This window comes from Epinephelus lanceolatus, chromosome 21 (assembly GCF_041903045.1).
Source record: "Epinephelus lanceolatus isolate andai-2023 chromosome 21, ASM4190304v1, whole genome shotgun sequence".
NCBI lineage: Eukaryota > Metazoa > Chordata > Actinopteri > Perciformes > Serranidae > Epinephelus > Epinephelus lanceolatus.
Genome location: NC_135754.1, coordinates 10,095,312 through 10,116,920, shown reverse-complemented (window position 1 = coordinate 10,116,920; position 21,609 = coordinate 10,095,312). Strand labels below are relative to the sequence as shown.

The following is a 21,609-nucleotide window of genomic DNA, read 5'->3' as shown; positions in this document are numbered from 1 at the left end:
CTGGCACTATCCATTTAAAATAATGGACACTGGATACACCAAGCTGGAACAAATGGGTAGTGTTGGCTGTCTTTTTAGCTACTGATTTATACTGCACGTGTGTGTGTGTGTGTGTGTGTGTGTGTGTCAGCAGGGGTTGTTCTGTCAGTGTGTAATGTGTCTCAAGTCCCAGCGTTGCATATCAGTTTGTGGCGCACGCCTCTGTCGCGTGGAAATAGATGGCACAGGGGTTAGAGAGAGAGAGAGAGAGAGAGAGAGAGAGAAAGAGAGAGAGAGGGCAGAACACATTTCCTGCATACCTCTCTCTCACCCGTTCTCTCCGTCTTCACCCTCCCACTTTGGGCTTCTGAGCGAGAGTGCCTCACTCGCAGTGCGCTCCTGTCTCTCCCTCTCTTGCTCCCTCTCTACCTCTGCTCTCTCTCTCTCTCTTACTCTCTCTCAGTCAAAGGGGGGGATTCTCCGTAACCAGCTGTAGCTTAACGTGATCCTCTCTTCTCATCATCATTTCATTGATGTTCTCTTGTTTTTCTCTGCTAAATTAAATTACTCTTCTGTCGATGTCACAGCTGACATCCAGTGTTTGGATGCTACCAAGGTGCACAAAGGGTAGAGGGAATAGAAAAGAACTTTTAAGCTATCAGTGCACCTCTCTCGAATCTAGACGCTTTGGATTGGTTTATTTGCTGTTGAGAGATTAGTGAACACTGGAGGAATCTTTCTTGTAGTGGATGACTCATTTAGTTTATTTTCCCCCCTCAAGAGTACTGGATGTAGATTTTTCTTTCCTTTTCTTCCACCTGCGTGTTTCACCTATCAAATACGCTGTAGAATCTGTTTGGACTTTTATGGCGTGTGAAATTTTTGCAGTAAGTGTGAAGTTTGGAGGAGCCAAGTGAGACAAAGCATGGCTAAGTGTTGAACCCTTCTGTCCTGGGAGGCAGTCCAGGTAAGGCTGTGCATATTTTAATTCACTTGCATGGCCAGGTAGACTTGTAATTGTCCTTAAAGATGCATTGACACGCATGCGTTAACGGGCTGTTGTGCTTGTCGGAGCAGACAGGTCCATTAGCAGGGACTGAAATGTAATATTAATGCTGTCTGACTTTATCTCTGTCCCTGGTGCTTTGGAACAGCATATGTCGCAAAGGAAGAACACTTCCTTATTCATCTCTGTCTGAGTCTTGACATCTTGGAATTAGACTAGGCGAAAGGAGACCTCTGTGACTGAGTAAAAAGTTCTCTGTGTTCCTTCAACAGTTGCATCAACTCTGATACATTTGGCTCTTTCTGTAAACATAAGCTCTGGTGAGTGTGCTACAAAAGCTTGATCATTTTGCTGGTTTACCCTCAGAGAGTGAAGATGTATTTTGTCATCACCCCCCTGAAATTCTGGTGGTGTAAATCAATTGATCAATCATTTATTTGTCACATTAAATTAAACAAGGTAAAACTCCTTCACCTCCAGCTCCTTCAACTTGTGAACTGACGTTTAGTCCTTCTTGCCTCTTCTTACATTGTAGGCTGCTGCTTTATAATTGTCAGTGTTTCCACACTGCAGCCCTAAGTTGTGTCCTGCTGTGTGTGTGTTTATGGCTTCCCGGGTGGTTCTGCTGTCTGGCTGTGGAATGATTAAACTGTAGTTTTGGGTAAATTTGCCTCACTCAGATAGAATATCACTATATAAGTAAAGCTCTAATTTCCATTGAAAATTCTTTCCCCATTAGATTAACAATTGTATCAGTGTTAAGTGATCAAAGTGCAACTTTTACAGTAGTATGTTTCTGTCATTTTGTTTCTCAAATGCTTTTCAAACATATTTTTGAATCAGACTGTGGCAATCCTCTTCACATCCACTCCAGACAGTGGCCATCTGAAAAGTTGTGTAACCTCAAAAGGACATACCTCATGGTGTTTTATATTAATGTAAATAAAAAATTGAATGCGCCAAAAGCTATTTTCAGAGCTGCCTTCTATGCCACGAGTAAAACGAGGGATTTCACTTTCCTCAGTATGAGTGAGTTAGTCATGGAAGGTTTTTACCTCTGCAGACATGCAAGCAGTCAACTGAGAGATACAGATTTTACAAATGACTAGAGATGGAGCCTGAAAAAGAAGCTTTGCATTGAACACAAGCTCATTAAATCCTTCCCTAATGACTTCTTTTGTCACAAAAGGAGATTATGAATGAATTAAAAGAGGCCAGTATAGTTTCTCTGACTATAAAAGCCCCCATTTATGTAAGGTCCAGTTGAATGAATTAAATGTTCAAAGATGAATCCAAGTTAGGAGGCAAGGATGATTAGCAAATGTAATATGTCTGTTAAATTGCTAACCTCAACCCTTAAATTTCTGTTTCCACACATCCAGATATGACCACAGTGTCCATGGAGCCTGTGGGAGTCCTCGTGGAGAGGGGTGCCAACGCCACCGACCCCCCTCTGAGCTCACATGAGGACACAGCCGCCACTTTTACGATCGGCACCATCCTTTCCATCATGTGCCTCGTCGGAGTCTCAGGGAACATCTACACCCTGGTGGTCATGTGCCACTCCATGAGGACTGCAGCTTCTATGTACATCTACATCATAAACTTAGCTTTGGCAGATCTGCTGTATCTTCTCACCATACCCTTTGTAGTCTGCACGCACTTCCTAAAGGGGTGGTACTTTGGGGACGCAGGGTGTCGGATTCTGATCAGCATGGACTTCCTGACCATGCACGCCAGTATCTTCACACTGACAATCATGAGCACGGAGCGTTATTTTGCCGTGCTTAAGCCACTCGACACAGTCAAACGGTCTAAAAGTTACCGGAAGGCCATTGCTCTGCTGGTCTGGGCAGCATCTCTCATACTCACCCTACCAATGATCGTGAGCATTCAGCTAATGACATTGGGCAACAAGGCCATGTGCCAGCCCACACTGTCGCCACTGTCCTACAAGATTTACATTTCCTTCCTGTTTTGCACTAGCATTGTTGCTCCTGGACTGATCATTGGCTATCTCTATATCCAGCTTGCACGCACTTATTGGGTTTCGCAGACGGAGACCTTTAAACAGACCAAGAAACTTCCCAATCAAAAGGTCAGTAAATCACAAGACTGAGAATATTGATATCTGAATATTAGAGAGTGTAATTTAGGGGTTACAAGTAGTTTTATTTTACACAAGCTAGTGCTTTTTGGGCTTTACTGCTAATCTTCAAAGATGTACGCTGTGAATATTTGCATGTATGTGCTCAGCCATATATGACAACAGTACTCCAAACCCTGCAATTCCTCTAAGGCCACATCCAAACTTAGACATTTTAATTTTAAAATGTTATCTCCCTACACGAGTGTTTTAACAGCGTTTCAGAAATAATATACTAACGCACCTGAAAACGAATATCACATGACCATTCAGGTACACTGTGCATGCTCTACTCTGTGGTTAGTTGCTCAGTTATTAGAGGCACTCAGCGTATCCTCATGCAATGGTTCGTGTGATACCCTACGAATTTGTGCCCCGTAAATGACGTTATGTCCTCAATGTTAAAGTTACATAATTAATATAAAGTTATGTAGGTTACGTTTAAGCAAGTAAAGATACAGTGGTTAGGTTTAGGAAAAGAAATGTGGTGACATCGTTCTTTAAAATGATTCAAACTTCTCTCGACATTTACACTGTTCCTATGACCGGCCTTGGGAAGATGCAAAGGGAAAATCTTGTTTTGTGACCCATTCTCCACCCAACCTGCATTCTTACTGGATAGCTCCGGACCACTTCCTTCTTTACTTTTCAGCACATTGGTCATATAATTGCAGCCTTCCAAAATATGTTACTGTAATATTACGTGGGATATGTACGCATTTTGATGCATTACTTTCTTTTAGATCGAATGAACAGCATATGAGAATTAGGGCTTCCCCTGACCAAGAATTTTCCTAATCGACCAACAGTCATCATTTAAGGCCATTAGTCAACTAGTCACCCACATGTTGTTAATTTACTTATTGAATTATACATTTTGGGCGGGGCAACACAATGGTTTGAGTTCAAGGTCTGAGAAAGAATAGTGTAACTAACATTGTTAGCTACATTACAGAGAAATACAAAACTGTACTAATGAACCTTAATTAATATAGACCTATATTTTATCTACAAGTGCACGTCACACACTGAGCGAGCCACCTGTTAATTACACTACTTGCAAAGTGCTGAAAAAAACGACTCAATGACATGAGTTCAGTTCACAGCATTTAGCAGGTAGTTTATTGTAAACCAACTTACTTCACGCAACAATAAGACAGCACCCCAGAGCAGTTCACCAAATATTCTTACACTCCTCCTTACGCCAGGGCCACACTGCCCGCAGAAGCGCTGCGAATAGCCTCAAAGCGAAGCCAGTTTCCTTTCGGCGCCCATGTTAACCAATTGTGTCATCCACACCGGCCGCAGAGCTGCGGATGATACTGCCCTGCAGCGATCGTTTCAGCATCTGGTCTATTTTCTATGCAAGCCCGAGCGAATGTGTCAAGCTGGGCAGGAAGTCAAACAAAGGAACAACAACAGCATCCGGTCAATTTTCAGAATAAAACAAATTTCAAAATAAAACACCCCGTTTGACAAATGTGATATATATATGTGTGTGTGTGTTTATATACATATACTCATTACTAAGAAGTGGACACACATGTACAGTTGTTAGGAAAACATATATATTTTATGAGGTTATTTACTTAACCATGATGGAAAAACAGCCCCAAATGTGACGGAGACAACAGCTGGGAGCAGAAGTGCTTGTCGACCGGCGTGGAGAGAAAAAATTGTTTTGGAAAATTCTGCTCTTATTATCTTGCCCCATTGAAGGTTGTTTCATCTAAGTACATATTCTGCTTCCAATCTGACCTTAACTGGGCCTTTTTCGCCACAGCAAAAGCAGTAATGATTGTGCTAAGTAGCTAATGGACAAGTACGTAGCTACTTACATGTTTCAGATGATACGTCATGTTTGTAGTCGACAAATGATAGGCAAATGTTTGCCTGCAGAGTTTATGTATCACCTTGGTCTTGTCTTTCACCTTCTCAAAATGATTCCTGCCTGACATGTTATTGACTAGCCTGTCTAATAACCACAGGTGCCAGCCCTTTAACCGCCTGGAAACATGAGGTTGGATGCTGGGTCCTACTCTTGTGCTTTTTTTGTACCAGCTTTGAAGAGTGCGCAGCAGGTTGCATCTGAGGTTGCTAAGCAACCTTAACAAGCACTGTATAGCTTCTTTACCAGAAATTCTGAGTGCAGAGATGATTTTCTTCCAGGTGCTGTTTATAAGTGTGTAGGCCTATTGTCTGTGGGACAAATGTAAAGCTCTGAGTAGCCTTGCACTAACATGATCAACTTTTCCGTCCTCAGACTGAATATTTATAGAAGAAGGGAAAGATATCTGACGGCTGTGATTGGTTTGTAATGTGATTCCTGTCCGCCTGCTGAGCGTGGCCACTTCCTTTGTCTGTCCTTTCAAATTAAATTCCCACATGGTCCAGTCATATAGGTTTTGATTTATTTTAACAAGGCACAGCGGGGTTTTCTTTTCTCTCTGCAACTAAGCGACCAATTAAATCTTGTTGACTGATGACCCTTCTGGTCGAATAATGTTTGGTCGACTATTAGGGGGGCAGCCCTAATGAGAATAGCCTTAAATACTACAGAGATGACAAAAGTAGGATGGAACTTTTACAGAAAGTAATACATGAAGTGGTCAAGGTGGCAAAAAACTGATTGGGAGTTGTTGCAAAGAAAATACTGCAACTTTAAGTAGTTCAAGAAGCAATATCTATTGCTGGAGGAAGCCATAGCAATGGGAAAGGAATACTCAGACAAGAAAATCACAAAACTTATGTTAACCTAGCTACAATGTTTTTGCTTGATATGCCATGACTGATAAGACTCAATCAGGAAGCAAACATGGTTGTCTGCTTCATCAAACATCTCCGTTTCTGCCCGTCCAGGCTAAAACACAGCCCGTGTTTTTTTAAACTAAGCAGTGTTTCAAAAATCTCTGTTCGGTGGGGTTCAAAAACACCTGAGCAGTATGGATGCAAGGTATAAATAGTTGTGCATTTTAAAAAGAAAACATATTAGTGTGGATGTAGCTCAACTTAAACAACAAACTACGTTCTTCATTCTGAAAGTGTTTTGTCATCTGGCACTTCTACGAGTTGTTTAGGTTCAGGTAATGAAACGTATTGATTAGGCTAGGGGAAAAATCACTACGACTGATGATCATGGTTAAAAGAAAAAGAAAAGTTAAATGTCTGCATGAGGCTGGAAACAAATAGTGGCCTTCCATATAAAAGTTTGACCTTTTGTTGACCATCCAACTACTCACTGCCCTAACATCCTCCCTTTGTGGACTTCGTGGAGACAGAACAGCCCCTCTAATCCAATTTAAAGCCCCATTTTTATTTCTCCTTGTTTTGGTGTGCAGCATCAATCTAGTCCCTGTGCCTCATGTCTTAACCACTCTGCAGCTCGGCTGGAGAGGGATCCAGACACATCCATCAGGTAGAGCCTCATGAGCAGACAGGAAGTTGGGCAAGACGCCGCTGTTTAAACTACCGCCAAAGACATTCCACTCACCAGGTCTGTTGATTCAGTCATACTCCATATGGAAAGTGTACAAACTCCTAAGGGAGGAGCCCTATCCTGTTGCTCATGCACTGGTGACATTCTTTGTCATAGCCATTGTTTGACCTTCTGTTTGTGGCAACAGTTTGCCAACAGCATTGTTGTCATGAAAGATAAATATTTTATATAAAGTGTATAAATAGAGCATCATCAGTTCGGCTCTCTGCTTAAAACATTTTGTTATCAATCCTCTCCCTGAGGCTGCAGCTTTTCTTCTTTCCATTCCCGTTTGCTCTCTTCTCACGCTGAGACCAAACCCCTTCCAATTTTCTTCATAGCAGGGCTTAAGATGGGTTCATTTTGTCTTATCAATGTGATTAACAATGTGCCAGTGCTGCCATTCAGTTGCATTAAAGGCTGTTCATAGGATTTACTTGTACCTTGGAGCAAGAGAGAATGCAGACTGTTCAACTTTTAAAAGTGCCGCTGCTTGGTACAGGAATAATTAATACTCTCCGTCCCTACCAGTGCTGTGTGTAACTGTGGGTCTCTTTCTCAACGAGGATCACAACGAGGAACGACAGGCAGGGTTTTATAAGCTGTCCTTGGCTTTTTATAATACTAATCACTGAAGAAAAATGAGTACTGCTCAACTCCTAAGCAGCTATCATAGTTGAACAAGTACATGCAAATTTTACAGTGCATGGATTTGGAAGATGAGTCATCAAAACCAAAATACCTCCACTTGAAGGCTCCATATATATGGTCACAATGCAGTGATTTTAAGTTATCATCATTACCTTATGATTTTGGCATTTTAACATACAGCAAAGCTACATCAAAAAGATTAAACAGAAGTTTTTCTATTCTGTGTATCTATGTGTTGTACAGTCATACAGTCAATCTAATAATTTTTCTGAGATGATAACTGTTTGTTTGGCATGTCATGATTAATACACCACTATCCTGTGCAGTATTAACCTTCTTTGGACTGGAGGAACTCTTTCACAGTTCAAGGAACCCCTTTTTGTTTTGTCCACACAACTACGAACCATCTTATTTCTTAGACAGCCATTTTGAGGGACTTTTTCAGCTCCTATTTTAGAGTGGATTCTCTGGTGATTGATCCAGACATAAGCGTACATTGATTGGTCAAACACAGTCGATGCAGCACCGACAACCACTGTTTTAAAAAACGGGTTAGCCATCTGTAAACAACACACAATACAAAACACAAACAACAGCTTGTTACAAGAAAAATGTAAAGAACACACAGGCGACTGTACTGATAGAGAAGTCCAGGCTTTACTGAGCATATATGCAACCCAATTTTGAATCGTCAAAGCAAAAGTGACTTTGCTATACCAACCGCTGACCAGCTAACAGTATGTCACTTTAGTACTGCCACAGGTGGTGGGAATGCAAACAGAACAAATAAACCCTTGAAGGTATGTAGTCCTCCTGGGAGCTCCCCAGCTCTCAGGGAGTCACCAGAACTATTTGGTCCTAAAACACCTAATAATTCACATTAATGATTTATCTCTTATGTTCCCAAAGGTGCTGTACCTGATCTTCACCATCGTGCTCCTCTTCTGGGCATGCTTCCTGCCGTTCTGGATCTGGCAGCTGCTGGGTCAGTTCCACCCCTCACTGCCCCTATCCACCAAAGCCAAACGCAACATCAACTACCTGACCACGTGTCTGACGTATTCCAACAGCTGCATCAACCCTTTTCTGTACACGCTGCTCACCAAGAACTACAGGGAGTACCTGAGGAAGCACAAGCGGTCCTGGAGTGCTGGCAGCTACTTCAACAGGAGTCGTCGCTTTCAGCGTTCGCCACGCAGGTCGCCATCTTCCAGCAGTCAGCAGTGTACTGAGAGCTTTATGCTCACACACACAGCCTCTCTGCGAGCACATAACAGCAGCTTGTAAGGTAGGGGCAGATTTTTCTTGCTGGCACTTGTGATTTTGTTAGCTGATGAGAAAACCATAAGTACAGCAATCCCCATACGGTGTCATCCAAATGTATTCAGGGTCCAGTGTTCCCAAGGGCCTAGTCTTTGTTCAGCCACTGCGAAGACATCAATGTCTTAAGTCAAGAGAATTGCCTTGCCCTGAGGTTTCAAAGAGCATAACTCCAGTAGGTTGATGCGCTGTGGGTGGGTGATTTCAACTTGACCCAGAAACATACATTGAACATTTGACCTAGGGCAAAAGAAATTGCTGAGAACACATAACTCTTGCACATGTCTCCTTAGTTTATCACATTAAGAGAATATTGAGCTGAGGAGCAAAGGACCCTGGGACCACAGATAAGCTTTCTCCCTAAACTACATCCTTCTCTTAACACAGCTCAGTACTGCAGTAAGTTACAGCTTCTTTTCCATCTTTCTACTAACAATTCTGCATCAATATCCTGGAAGCCGTCAGATGATATAGACTTGGCAGCTTTGCTGGAGTTTCTAATAAGAGGAAAGGCTGGTGCTGATGGCTTATGTGATTACAGATTGCATTGCTTTCTAGCCCTCTGAAAACATGTCTGTTTAGGATTCCTACTTCCTGGTATGCAGTGTAAACATGTCGATTCTGGACAAGTGGTGCCTCTTGATGTTTATGTATGGAACTGGGGGAGCTGGTGAAACATGTTCAGCAACAATAAATATTCAATTGCACAGGAAATTCAGAAGTTTCAGGACAGCAATGCAGTTCAGTCAATACACTTTCTGCCAACAGTTTTCGGACAGTTGTCTCTTTCTTCGAAGGGTACAAAACATTAGTCAATCAAAGTCATATTTCATTTGAGTCATGACACAGTTCCACCAATGGGGTATGTGTATGGACACAAAAGCAGTTCCTCTGAGGAAAAACAATCCATTTTCACTTTCCATTTCAATTTTCACCATTTTAACTTCAAGTCTGTACTTGTAATCAAACATATCAAAAGATCTCCTATCTTGGTCACTCCTGATTTCATATTGGCAGTATTTTGCCAGCCAGCACCATACTGCTGTGATTTGAACATATATATCACTGTAATTTAATCTATATTAAAAGGTCCACTTACTTGCTTTATAGGGCTTCCAACTGCATCTTGTTGTTTCTTTAAAGAATATGAAATAGTAGGTGGAACTTAGAGCTGAACAAGGAACTTTAACTTTTTATATCACAACTGCAATTTTCATGCATTCAGCTGTAACTAATCAGGATTAATTGCAAGCGGTAAAACGCTGAAAACGTGATCTTGACTCCTGTCTCGTAATGCTTTCTGGGTGCTGATGATTTCAATATGTTTGAAACATGTTCTATGTCTTTTTCTGTTTATAAAAGACCAACAGAAAAACAGGTCTTTCTCTACTTAAATGAATCGGCAACTTACTCATGTAAATTCTTCAGGCTGTTCTCATGCACTGTACATTTTCCCACGAAAAGTAATGCACTGAAATACATGTTCTAAGTAATCATGAGCCAGTCGAGTATAACGATTGATTTGGGAAGGCTGCAACCTCATGACCAATGCCAACATTGGTCATGAGGTTGGTGGAAGGGTCACAAAACACAGGACTTTTCTCCAGGAATTTCCTCAGGAGTGTGTTCTGAATTGTGTGAACTTTGAGTCATTTTAAGGTACATCATCACCATGTTTCTTTTCCTAAACCAGTAAATTTACTTGCCTAAACTTAATATATGTAACCTTACGTGAAGTCCGTGACTTGACGTTACATACGAATACGTAACAGCATTTGTGGGGAGCTAATTCATATGAATCATGTATGCATTTTTGTAGAATATCAAACAAACCATTGCGTGAGCACACTGAGCTAGCAGGTAGCTTGGTAGTGTAAATGACTGAAAGAAAATGTTGAAACATGCAATTAAAATTTAAACACATCACAGCATCATTTTAAGCTTGTCAGGGGAAAGGCTGTGGGACTTCTGGGAATCATGGTTGCGAAGCTGTCTCTCCTCTATCTGCTAAGCTAACGTTAACATGGGCTTAAACAGCTAAAGGGTATGTCGTTAGTCCTGTACTAAACATTTTCAGACATACCTTAACAGTTTAAATGTTATAAATGTCAAGTCTGTTTTATTTACATAGCCCAATATCGCAATTCACAAATTTGACTTAAAACTTTAGTTGCTAACTTTTATAAAAATAACTTTCTGTCATGTTCGCTGAAATGGCCACTAACTCTGTACAGTATTACATGAGATAGATGGTACATGGAAAAAATAATAGTCCTTTGCCTCCTTGTAATGCTTCTGATGACCTTAGAAGAATTGGCAACTGGGAAGTGATCACCAGGCTTCTGGATGAAAGTCCAGGGATTGTTGGACCCACTCACCACCCCTCCCACCTGGCCTATATTTTCTGCAGTGACACCATTGGAATACATTTCTGAATATTTTCTCATCTCTAAAAGGAACAAAACACATTATTCATGCAACGTTTCATTTCACATGCACAGTGTTAAGATTTACAATAATGTAGATTTTCTAGCTCAGCTTTACCTCTCTCTTATGTTGAGTATTATCCATGGAATTTCTATTGCCTCAAGAAAGCTATAAAGTAACTCTTTGACTGAAATATTATTCTTCATAGTTGTTATTTTTTATTGCCTCAAGGATCCTTTTTTTCAAGGTTTACTTTCCTATTAATTTTTTAGATTTTTGTCAGATTCTGCCTTATTCTTTTTTTTTTTTTTTTTTGAACAATCCTGTTACTGTATTCAAGGACTGAAAGGTGGCTCATGTGTGGAATCGGTATCAAGTTTGATTATATATCTTTGCACTATCGCCAAAAGCCAACATTCTTGCAATACTAAAATATTTTGTGTGTATTTATGTATGTGTCGGCCAGTCTGCACGACTGTCACATACATTAAATGGGTTTTAGATGCTGCCCGCAAACGTTCCGTGCAGAGGAAGCTGGAGGACTAAATCACAGTGCAGTGGAGGGGAACGGAGAGTGAAGAGCAGGGTGTGGAGAGGAGGGGGTGGGACGGCAGGATGCACTCGCACACACAAACACACACACACACACACATACACACACGCATGTACGCTCATACACACACACACACACATGTGCAGGCACACACTTGCCACTAACTTGCGACTTAGCAAGAGTGGTTGCACAGCCATGTATCTGCAGAAGAAAAGCCAGCTGACACACATAACACTACTTTTTTTGTTCTTTTACAGATGATGACATCTGCTAAATAAATAACTGAAATGAATGTAGCTCATAACTAAATCCAGATTGCCACAGCAGGATATTATAGCTGAGTGTTTATCTTTCCCCCCCATAACCTCTCAAATGGATCTAGACTACTTTATGTTCTATAGTAATATCTTTTTCTCATTCCAATTTATCCCACAAGAGAGAAAAAAGAGGGAAAAATCCAATATTTACAATCCGGTTTATAACTCTGCACTCAGCTAATAGTGCTTTACCCCTGATTACTGTGTGGTGTGTGTCCAGGCTGCCTGCAGAGACAGAGTAGCAGTGTGAGTCATATTACTACTCTGCCTTGGAATACAATGTGCTGAGTGACACCTACCATAATTCACAAGGGCAGAAAATATGGCTCCATATTTGTGCCTGAGCGCTTACACATGGACAGTATTTCTCCAAAAGGCTCACCACCACTGGAACATTTTCCAGCAACAGGAAGCATAGGGATTATAATTAAAAATGTTGTAATTAAATAGCAATTACTGTGCAATTACAGCAAGGCTTTTTTGCTGCTTTAAGGCATTTTCTCATAAAATCTCTGAATAATGTCGAGAGAATCAGGTCCAGACTTTATTCAGAGTTTACCTTTTACACATGCAGCACACAGCAGGAGATTTTTTGGTTTCAGAAGTGTCCTCACCTACTGGAATACTTTGTTTGGTGTCAGTTAGGGGCGATGCCTGGGTAGAGCATGCAGGACAAGACATGACAGGGATTTCATCGAAATTCGTCTGATGACTGAGCCCGGTCTCACTCAAGTCGTCGAAATCTTGCACTCCAGCAGTGACTTGTGGCATCATAAACCAACACAAAAAGGCATCCTTACAAGTTGGCATGATTTGTGGCCAGTTGTTGTTACAGTTTAACGATGCCCGGCGGCATAAGGGGGAAACCCGGGGGAACAGGGATGAAAGTTAAGGCGGCGAATGTTCGAATGTCACAGGTGGGAGGAGTGGTGAATGGGTCCAACAACCACCAACTTCCACCTGAAAGAGCTGTGTTTATGTCCCGTAAGATTCTAAAGCCAAACCCTGTTTTTTTCCTAAACCTAACCACTTCCTTTTGTTGCCTTAACCTAACTGTGTTTTTGTTGCCTACACCTAACCATGTGTGTTTGTTGTTGGAAAAAAACCCAAAAAACATTAATTTGCAGTGTTGTAACAATGAAGTACGTTAATTTCAAAAAGGGACTGTATGTAAATATTTAATTTCCTGTGAAAACTGAATGAAAACGAATAGAACTTGACACGGTGACCCAGAATGTCAACAACCAATGCGCTCAGGGTACCTTGCACGTCATATGTGGATGACGTGCAATATGTGGATGACCAAAACATCAATATGTGATGAGGTTGGAGTGAGAATGAGTTGGATGATTCTGCTTCAGCCCTTAGCAACAGAAATTTCCCAATCTCGCCATCTCCCCAGTAAGACATTTTCACCGCCATCTCTTGTAAATGATCCTTCTTCGTTACAACTGGATGTTTATTTTCTTCTAGTTCCACGTGAGCAGCATTACTGAAACATTAACATGCCCACTTGATTGTGGTGAATTCTCCAGATAATTACCTGCTCTATTCACACACAGGCCTCTAGTTTCACAGACCGGGTGAGGCGGAGGCGCAGCACACCTGCGCTTCACCAACTGGGTGTGGCCAGGCGGTTTTTGCAATTTTGGCACACCGTGTGCGCTGGCACAGCTACTCCTCTTTCCCACCTCCGTCCCTCCTACCTGCGCAAGTTGAAAAGAGGGAGGAGAGAAGGCGTGGAGTGGGTTTTACACACATCACACCAATCAAATGAGCCCTTCTCCTTGCCCTTAAATGTGTAATGAGAGTTTACTCAATTCGCCATGGCAGAAGAGAGCAGCAGCGTCAGACGGTCAAACTTCTCCCAGGAGGAAACTGATGTTTTGGTCCGGGAGGTCCAAGCTCGCAGTGTCCAAATATACGGAACTGCGAGCAGACCTCCACGGGCTGATGATGCACAGGTAGCCTGGGAGGAGGTCACCACAATTGTTTCTTTTCTTTTGACTTTTCTAAGATGACAGATGCTGAATATATACTCCCTATCTGATGCTGTGGCTGTTTGTGGTTGGCTGAGAGGGATGTGAACTCACTGGTTTGCAGCTGTGTTAATCAAATCAGATTGGGTTTCCATTACGCGTGCCAAACGTGCCAAACGGTGCCAATCCCCTTTGATCTGACATCAGATGTGACGGGACAGTCAATATAGAGATACATTTATGTGCTGATTGCAGATAGTTGCATTGAATAGTGGTTTTGTGGCTATTTATTGCATTGTTAATGTGCCTGATATTCTGGAAACCTGCCTGTGAGGTTTTGGTGACGTGTGCGCACTGTCCGCCAGTCAGCCAAACATCCGCTACACAGGCTGCGCTCTGCCTGCGCTGACAGTAGACCTGGTTTCAGCTGGTGAGCTTTAAGCGCACCTTCGGCGAAGTCTTTTGGCACGAAACCGTCACTGCGCCAAGCTGGATCTGTCGACACCTCCCCCTGCTGCACTGTCACACCCATTTCAGCGTGCCTCAGGTTGCGCTGCTCGAAAATAGCTCTATGCGGGGTTTGCCAACCTGCACCACCCTGCACCAGAATCGGACATTACACAGACTTTGTACTTGGGAGCTGGCAGGGTAAAGTCCATTTAATGTGACCTCTACCTGATTCAGGCATATGCATTCTCGCAAACATGTCCTCCGGGTAATGTCTAGATAATTTTAGGTATGCAGTGCATGTGTAAAAGGGGTTTTACTGTGGAGATGAGGGCTGATGTAATTTTTGTCCCTGTGTGTTCAGTTTACAGACTGGACTTGTTAGCGTGAGTGCTAGTGGAGAGATATATGAAGAGAACTGAATACACTGTTAAGGGATTCCCCTTTCATTACCATGAAAGTTGCTCAGTGTCACATAAAGCTTAAAACGTCCCAGATATTAAATTAGACAGATCCTCTGCATTTTTAGGCCCATAGTACAAGCACATTTGAGACTTCTGCCAGCCGAACTGGCTTACTTAGCCCTATGCTAACTTGAATTGGGAAAAAATGATTAAATCATGTGGCTCTTCTGGACTTTCAAAGTATTGTCTGACTGAATTGATCAAATCCTGATAGTGAAATGAGTCATTTTGCAGGACACCATCCAGTGCCTCCAATAACTCGTCTTAGCCGGTTTGCTTATGTTAGCCACTGGTTAGCCTACTTTAAGGAATCAGCAAGGCTTTGAGTTCAAGGTGAACCCCACAGCTTCATTGTAAAGACAGGACTAATGGAGAGGTGGGTGAAGTCACTGGCTAGCATTAAGCTATCCAACAATGATAAGGCCAAGCCCTCAGGAACAGCCATGGATGTATAAAGAAAACTGGATATAGCGTTGGAGGCAGGACCCTGTTCATTCCTGTGAAAGTTGTTCAGTGGTGCGTTGTCCAAAAAAGGGCAATTTCCACCATATAAAACTACTCTGATCTTCTGCACTGTTGGGCCTAAAGAGCAAGCTCAGCCAGAGGCCAAGTGTGGCTTAGCACCTAACTTCCACCAGTTGAATGGCTAACTAAAATTATTTAATTATGCAGCTCTATTAGACTTGCAAAATGTTATTGGAAGGAATGGATACAAATTCTGATATTGACACGAGTCATTAACTGGGTTGTGACATTCCCAAAAACGTATCCACTGATTTACAGATGTTTCTATTACAATGTAAATCTATGGGGAAAAGTATTTTTTAGGCCCCATGGCATCACATGAGAAACGCAGATGGTGTAATTCCACTTTTGACCACTATGTGAAATTAGCTTCAAAGCCCAGCTTTGTTCCTGGGGGCATCAGAACAATAATGCGTTTTGAATCCAATTTGATATATTGGCCAAACTGTGTAACATCTTTATGGGCCCTATGATGCAGGATAGCTGGGAAGTCACATTTTTTGGCACCATGCACAACCGGCCAACTTTCATAGGAATGAACAGGCTCCTGCCTCAAACGTTGTATCTACTTTTTTATATCCATGGGTTAGGCTAGCTGCTCTTTCTACTCTGTTTTCTACGCCGTTAAATTCAGCAGATGTGATTTGTGGACATGGAGGCACATGGATGCTTATGAGTTTTTCAAGGCACCGTCAATACTGTGCTGTGTAACAGAATTAGAGTAATGTAATGACTTTCCTCTGCTGTTAAGTTTCTCAGTCAGTAATGTGCAATATATAACTGATTACATTTTTAGTCAACATCTCCAACACTGTTTTCTAAAATGCCATTAGTCACATATAAACTAAAGATGCAGCATGACTGCAGAGGTGCAGAGGCACATACAGAGTCTGTTATGTACAGCTCATAAAGCACTCTGAAGGTCACTGCTCAGCTCAGTCACAGTCTGGCCTAATATGCTTTGATTTAAACCAACAACAGTGAAACATCAAATTGCTGTTCTAATTTACTAATAACAATATAAAGTATGAGGTTTTAATTATAATGACATAAATACTTAAAACATTTATTTGGCCTAGAGAATTGTACAAGTATCACAAACTTGATAACCCACCAGCTGGAAAATCCTCTCATTTGCTTTTATTGTGAGGGACACGGGAGGCTAAACATGAAGCCATAATATCAAACTGCAGAGAGTGGATTGACTTTATGTCTTCCTATTGTGCAATAACAGCCACCCCGCTTAAATGACCCAAAAAGACAGCAGCACAGATAAGATTCTGCGAGCATGAAGCTATAATATAATTTGCTCTTTCTCTGAAGAGGAAAAAAAAGTATTATCTCTGTATGAAAGATACATGTTTGGCTGACTAATAAAAATGTATAAAACCAGGCAAAATCTTATCTTTTTCCACACTGACATTCATTATTCATTCCTTAATCATTGGATAGCAGCAGCAGCAGCTTCCCCTCCCTTCCTCAAAGGCTACTTCGCACTTGGCTCTGCTGACTTTTGGTGACTACTGGAAAATGGTGCATACAAAGGCTGGCTCAGTTTTTACCACAGCACCTTTGGAAAAGAAGTTTTGGAATAAATGAGCTATTGGAAAACGCAATGGGTCATGAAAATGGAATCGTATATTTTACTTTCTGTCTGCTGTCTTAAAATTATTTAAAACTTACACATTTCTTTCTTTTTATTACCTTCCACTTGCGTCTTTCATTGCCCTTAGTGGATTTTTGTAAAAGAGCCCCTTGACAATACATCAGTGCTGGCTAATTCGTCTCTCTGCTAAATTCTGCCCCATAAATGTTTCCTCAATAAAAAGTTGCAGGCTAAACTCATGAGTCCACATGGTGACAGCTACCTGGCAGGCTATGTGGAAGTGTGCTAACTCCTAATGTACACTGATAGTATCTAGTTTTTACTGCAACGCAGGCTACACCAGGATGCAGCCAGTGGACACAGGAAATGGTAGGGAGCAGGCATTTTTTGCAGTCACTGTGGAAAACACGTACTGTATAGCTCGGTGTTATTGGACTGTGGTTTAATATTCACCGCATCAGCAAGGGCATACATAATCTCCCCTCCAACAAGCTTAATTATTCCATACATTTAAAGATGAATATTCCCCACACGCACAGGTCTGAGATTGCCCTGAAATGTGGTGTTAGAGGTTCCCAGGAAATTAACAGGGATGAGAGGGGATGAGGACATTGGTTCAGTTGGTTTTGTATTGCCTGTTAAAATCTATGGCAACTTTGTGCACTGGTATCAACTATCTACAAAAGTCCCATAACAGTGTCTGGATAAAAACCCTATAACCTGGGCTAGTATAGGGGAGACTGGGGATGGTTGTATTTACTTTTATTTAGAGATAAGAAACAATAAATTGTGGAGACAATGAAGCCCCCACACAATGGTGTTTCAAGTCCTGTGTGTGATTTTATACTGGCTTCATATGAGTAGAGGAAAATCAGCTAGCTGCTGAGCTAATCTTTGCAATGTAAAATGTCATAGGCTTATGCTAATAATATTAGCATGTTGTGTAAGTGGGGAAACGTGTCTAGTATAAGACAGTTGTTTTGTCAGTGAACCTTGTGAGTTGTGATGGAGACAAATTTTGTGACGTTACCTTTGTTAAATGTTGTCATGTGAGTAGAGGAAAACTTGCAAGGCTAACTTATGTAATGTAAAATGCTATAGGTTTGTGCTAATAACGTTAGCATGTTGTATTTGTTGGGAAAATGTGTCTGTATATCTTGCAAGTTATAGTGAAGCAAATTCATGTACATGTGTGTAGAACTGTGGCTATCAAGTCATGTTTAATGTGTGTTTTGAATCAATCAAACTTTACAGCCCCTCACAGAAACCTTGCTGTGCACAGACACACCACTGCCCAAGTATAAATGCTCACAATGGCGTAGGCCACGTGCTTAGGCTACAGCATAGACTCTGCACAGAGCCAACTGTGTTATTAGCATCGTATGGCAGACAGCCAAGTTTAAAAGGAAGAATCAATTTCTGAGGTACATGAGTATGCAAACAAGCAGAGGCACACAGAAGTGTAAGCAAACACACACAAGAGTGCAAGACAGGCGCAAACACATGAATAAGGACACAGACATAACGCACACACACAAAATGATTATGGTAAAAAAAAATCAATTGTTGAATAAAAAGCTTTTTATGTCTTGAATTTTTGTCATAATCCTTATTTCATGATATTACATCTGCCTCAGGTTGTGTTACAACTAACCCAGACTACTGGGTGCATTATAACATTTCACTCCTTGTGTCTAAGACTACACCATGTACTTTCTGTTTGTGTTACTGAGATAATAGCTACACCATTTAATAGCACACACACACGTTTTGAGCACACTGGCTTAAAAGAGCTCTAAGAACATCCTTAGCCTTACCTTAATGGTAACACACCGACATCTTCATTCACATAATCTGTAACTATATGACTATAAATAACCCCATGTGTGCATGTTCACAAAACGCAGTAATTTATCTCACATTTTCATTGTTGTAGTGACATGTCGAAACACCTGCCCGTTTCCTCTCAGACAAGGAGAGGAAATAAGTCAGCAAAGGAAGTGGGACTTTTAATAAAAGATTTTTGAGTAATATTTCTCTCTGTCAGCTGTGACTGAATAGAAAAGGTGGATAATCCAAAAGAAGCCAAACAAACTGCTACACTATAATCACTTGTATGTACCTGTGCATATTATTCAGTAACTTTAAAGCTTTGTCTTTCAGTGTTTTTATGGCAATAAAATATGTATTGTGCTCCCAGGAAGAAAAAAAAAACTTGATCATTAAAAAAGAGAAAAAGATGAGTGCCACTTCTCCTGGTTAGAATTCCTTTAGTGTTCATTATTCAGGAGGTTTTTACTGGGAGCCAAATTATTTGAGGTGTCCTCCTGTCCAAAACAAATGGACCCAGAGATTTAAAGCAGTAAAACTCCTAAATAAAGCAGTTTCCCATTACTGATCAGTCTAAGGTAACGATAACACAACGATTCTTATTATAAGGTGATTACACTAAGGAAAACATACTTATAACATTATATTCCATTTCTGCCATTATATCCCCCTAAATCCTACACACTGGACCTTAAACTGTTATTTTGAAGCGTTTAAAGTTGTGCTTGCAGCATGGCTATGAATGGCAATGTGGCCAATGGGCACTTTTATTCGGACTGAAAAATCCCAATAACTATGAGATGGATTGCCATGAAATTTTATGTCTAACTCTTGGCATGAAATCAAGGCCATCACATCACACAGCTTTGTATATTTTCATTGCATCTACACACAGCAGTGCACAATCTTGCCCATAAACTCCAAAAAGATCAAACGAAAGAAGTCTTGACCGCTATTAGAGCTGGCTATGCAATAATCATTCCCTCACAGACCAGACATGCTCCATGTTTAATTACAATTTATTTAATCCTGTGTCCAGAGCTGCACACTTTAAAGCCATCCTCTTCAATCACAGACTGTGCCAGAGCAAGTCATAGAAACATGGATAGAGGACTCATTAACTTGGTTATCATCTTTTAGCCTTTTACCCATAGAGCTTCCATCTCAGCTGCCAAATGAAATAGCATTTGTGAGGGTCTCTTGGCAGAATCGAGCAGAGGTCGCATCTGTAAAGGTCATCCAGAAACACACACTCATTCACTCTCACTCATGACGGTGAGAGACTATTGATCTCCCAGCCATATATCTGAAAGCTGATTACATTGACTCGGCTCATTTTGGGAATTGGAAACTGGAATGTCTGTTCTCCTCTCATAATAGGCTATAGGAAGCTTTGCCTGTAACTATAAGCTGTATTGTCTGGGAAAATCCCCAGCATGATCAATAAGCACCTTGACTCACCCTCTACTGATGTTCTACAAGATTATATAGTCACTGGGATTGATCAAGTGCCCCCTTATCTTAGCAGGTTTCACGTTATCGTTCCACACCTCATTTGGAAAGGTCTTAAGCTGATGAAACACGGGCTTCTCTGATGATTTGATGCACGCAAATGTGTGTGCACTTTCTTCCCTGGGTTATACTTCTTTATCCTCATTAGATTAGAGCACATAAATTTCAGCATTTGAGCTCATTCCTCATGTTTTTCTTCTTCCCCAGATTCTAGTCAGACAGCTCATAGGATCTGGGAATGAGTGACAGTTTGTGCAGACTTTAGCAGAGTAAGCAGACAGGAAGTGTTGATAAGAAACTCCAGTGGGTGACAGCAAGTGATGGCTTTTTATTTTCACACTTTGCTTTTTGTGCTTTGAGTGCAGCTTGCAAATATTTCAGTGCTTGTTGAAAAGAGCTGTGCTTTTCAGATTTTAATGATAGGCATGATGTCAGAGTTATGGAACTTTAAAGATAGCAATTACCTCTCATGTGCAGTGCAGGCCTTCCCATGCAGGAGATGAATTATATACATTCAGTTTCCAAATGCAAAATGTAGACCAGAATTAGTTTTCCCAGTAACCTTTGAGTATGCTGCGTGGCCAGATTAAACTTTAAGGGGGGCTAGGGGTAGGATTTGTTGTTGAGCTTCATTGATCCCCTACCTTCCACCCGCTGAGTATTGTGTAAGCACCTCCAAGTTTCCCATCATGTTTCGGTGCACAGTATATAGTACATGGGAGTTTTCTTGCCCAAACCAGGAACCAATTAGTGCTTGTATATTCTGGAGTGGCCTACTAGACTATTTGGTTGCAGGTTTTTATGTTATTCAGTCTAATGAAACACAATGTATTCAGAAGATGCACAATGTCTGCATAATGTAGACTAAAATATAGTCTAAAGTTATAGCCTAAAGGGAAATTCTGTTAATTTCCAATCTGGATCTTATTCTAAATCATTATTCTAAATCATTATTCTACAGGTAGCCATTCTGACTACTGGTCCCCATTGTACAGATTCAGAAGAAGCAATTTTGACAGAGCAAGCAGCATGAGCCTCTTTAAGCTTTAAATAAACTTCAGTTTCACATAAATGATTTGAAACACATTTTTCTGAGTCCAACTGGTAGAAAAAAATAAATTAGTCTCCTGAAATAGCCATTGGCTTACTGCATTGTAATCTAATGGAACAAAAGAGTTTGCCAGTAATGAGTCCTAACACCTGGAAATGAGTTAGCATTTTGCCACTCCTGGTTCTGGTGGGTTTTTTGAATGGGTTTTTGGTAAGATGCCTGAAATATGGTCTTAATAGACTTTCAGATTTTGCCATAAAATTTGTCAATAAATACCACACTTGTGAACTTTAAAGCTTGTATGTATTTTTAAAAGGCAGT

At 41.1% G+C, this 21,609-nt stretch overlaps 1 protein-coding gene across 1 annotated transcript in view; it reads left to right on the top strand.

Moving 5' to 3' along the window:
• The first annotated feature begins 404 nt into the window (after positions 1–404).
• uts2r (urotensin 2 receptor) overlaps positions 405–21,609 on the top strand; it is an 85,918-nt gene continuing 64,713 nt past the window's right edge. Inside the window, exons 1-3 of the mRNA XM_033612047.2 lie at positions 405–946; positions 2,368–3,083; positions 8,167–8,545. Of these exons, the coding sequence (XP_033467938.1) occupies positions 2,370–3,083; positions 8,167–8,544 (1,092 nt within the window). The 5' untranslated portion in view covers positions 405–946; positions 2,368–2,369 and the 3' untranslated portion in view covers position 8,545. The remainder of the gene's footprint in view (positions 947–2,367; positions 3,084–8,166; positions 8,546–21,609) is intronic.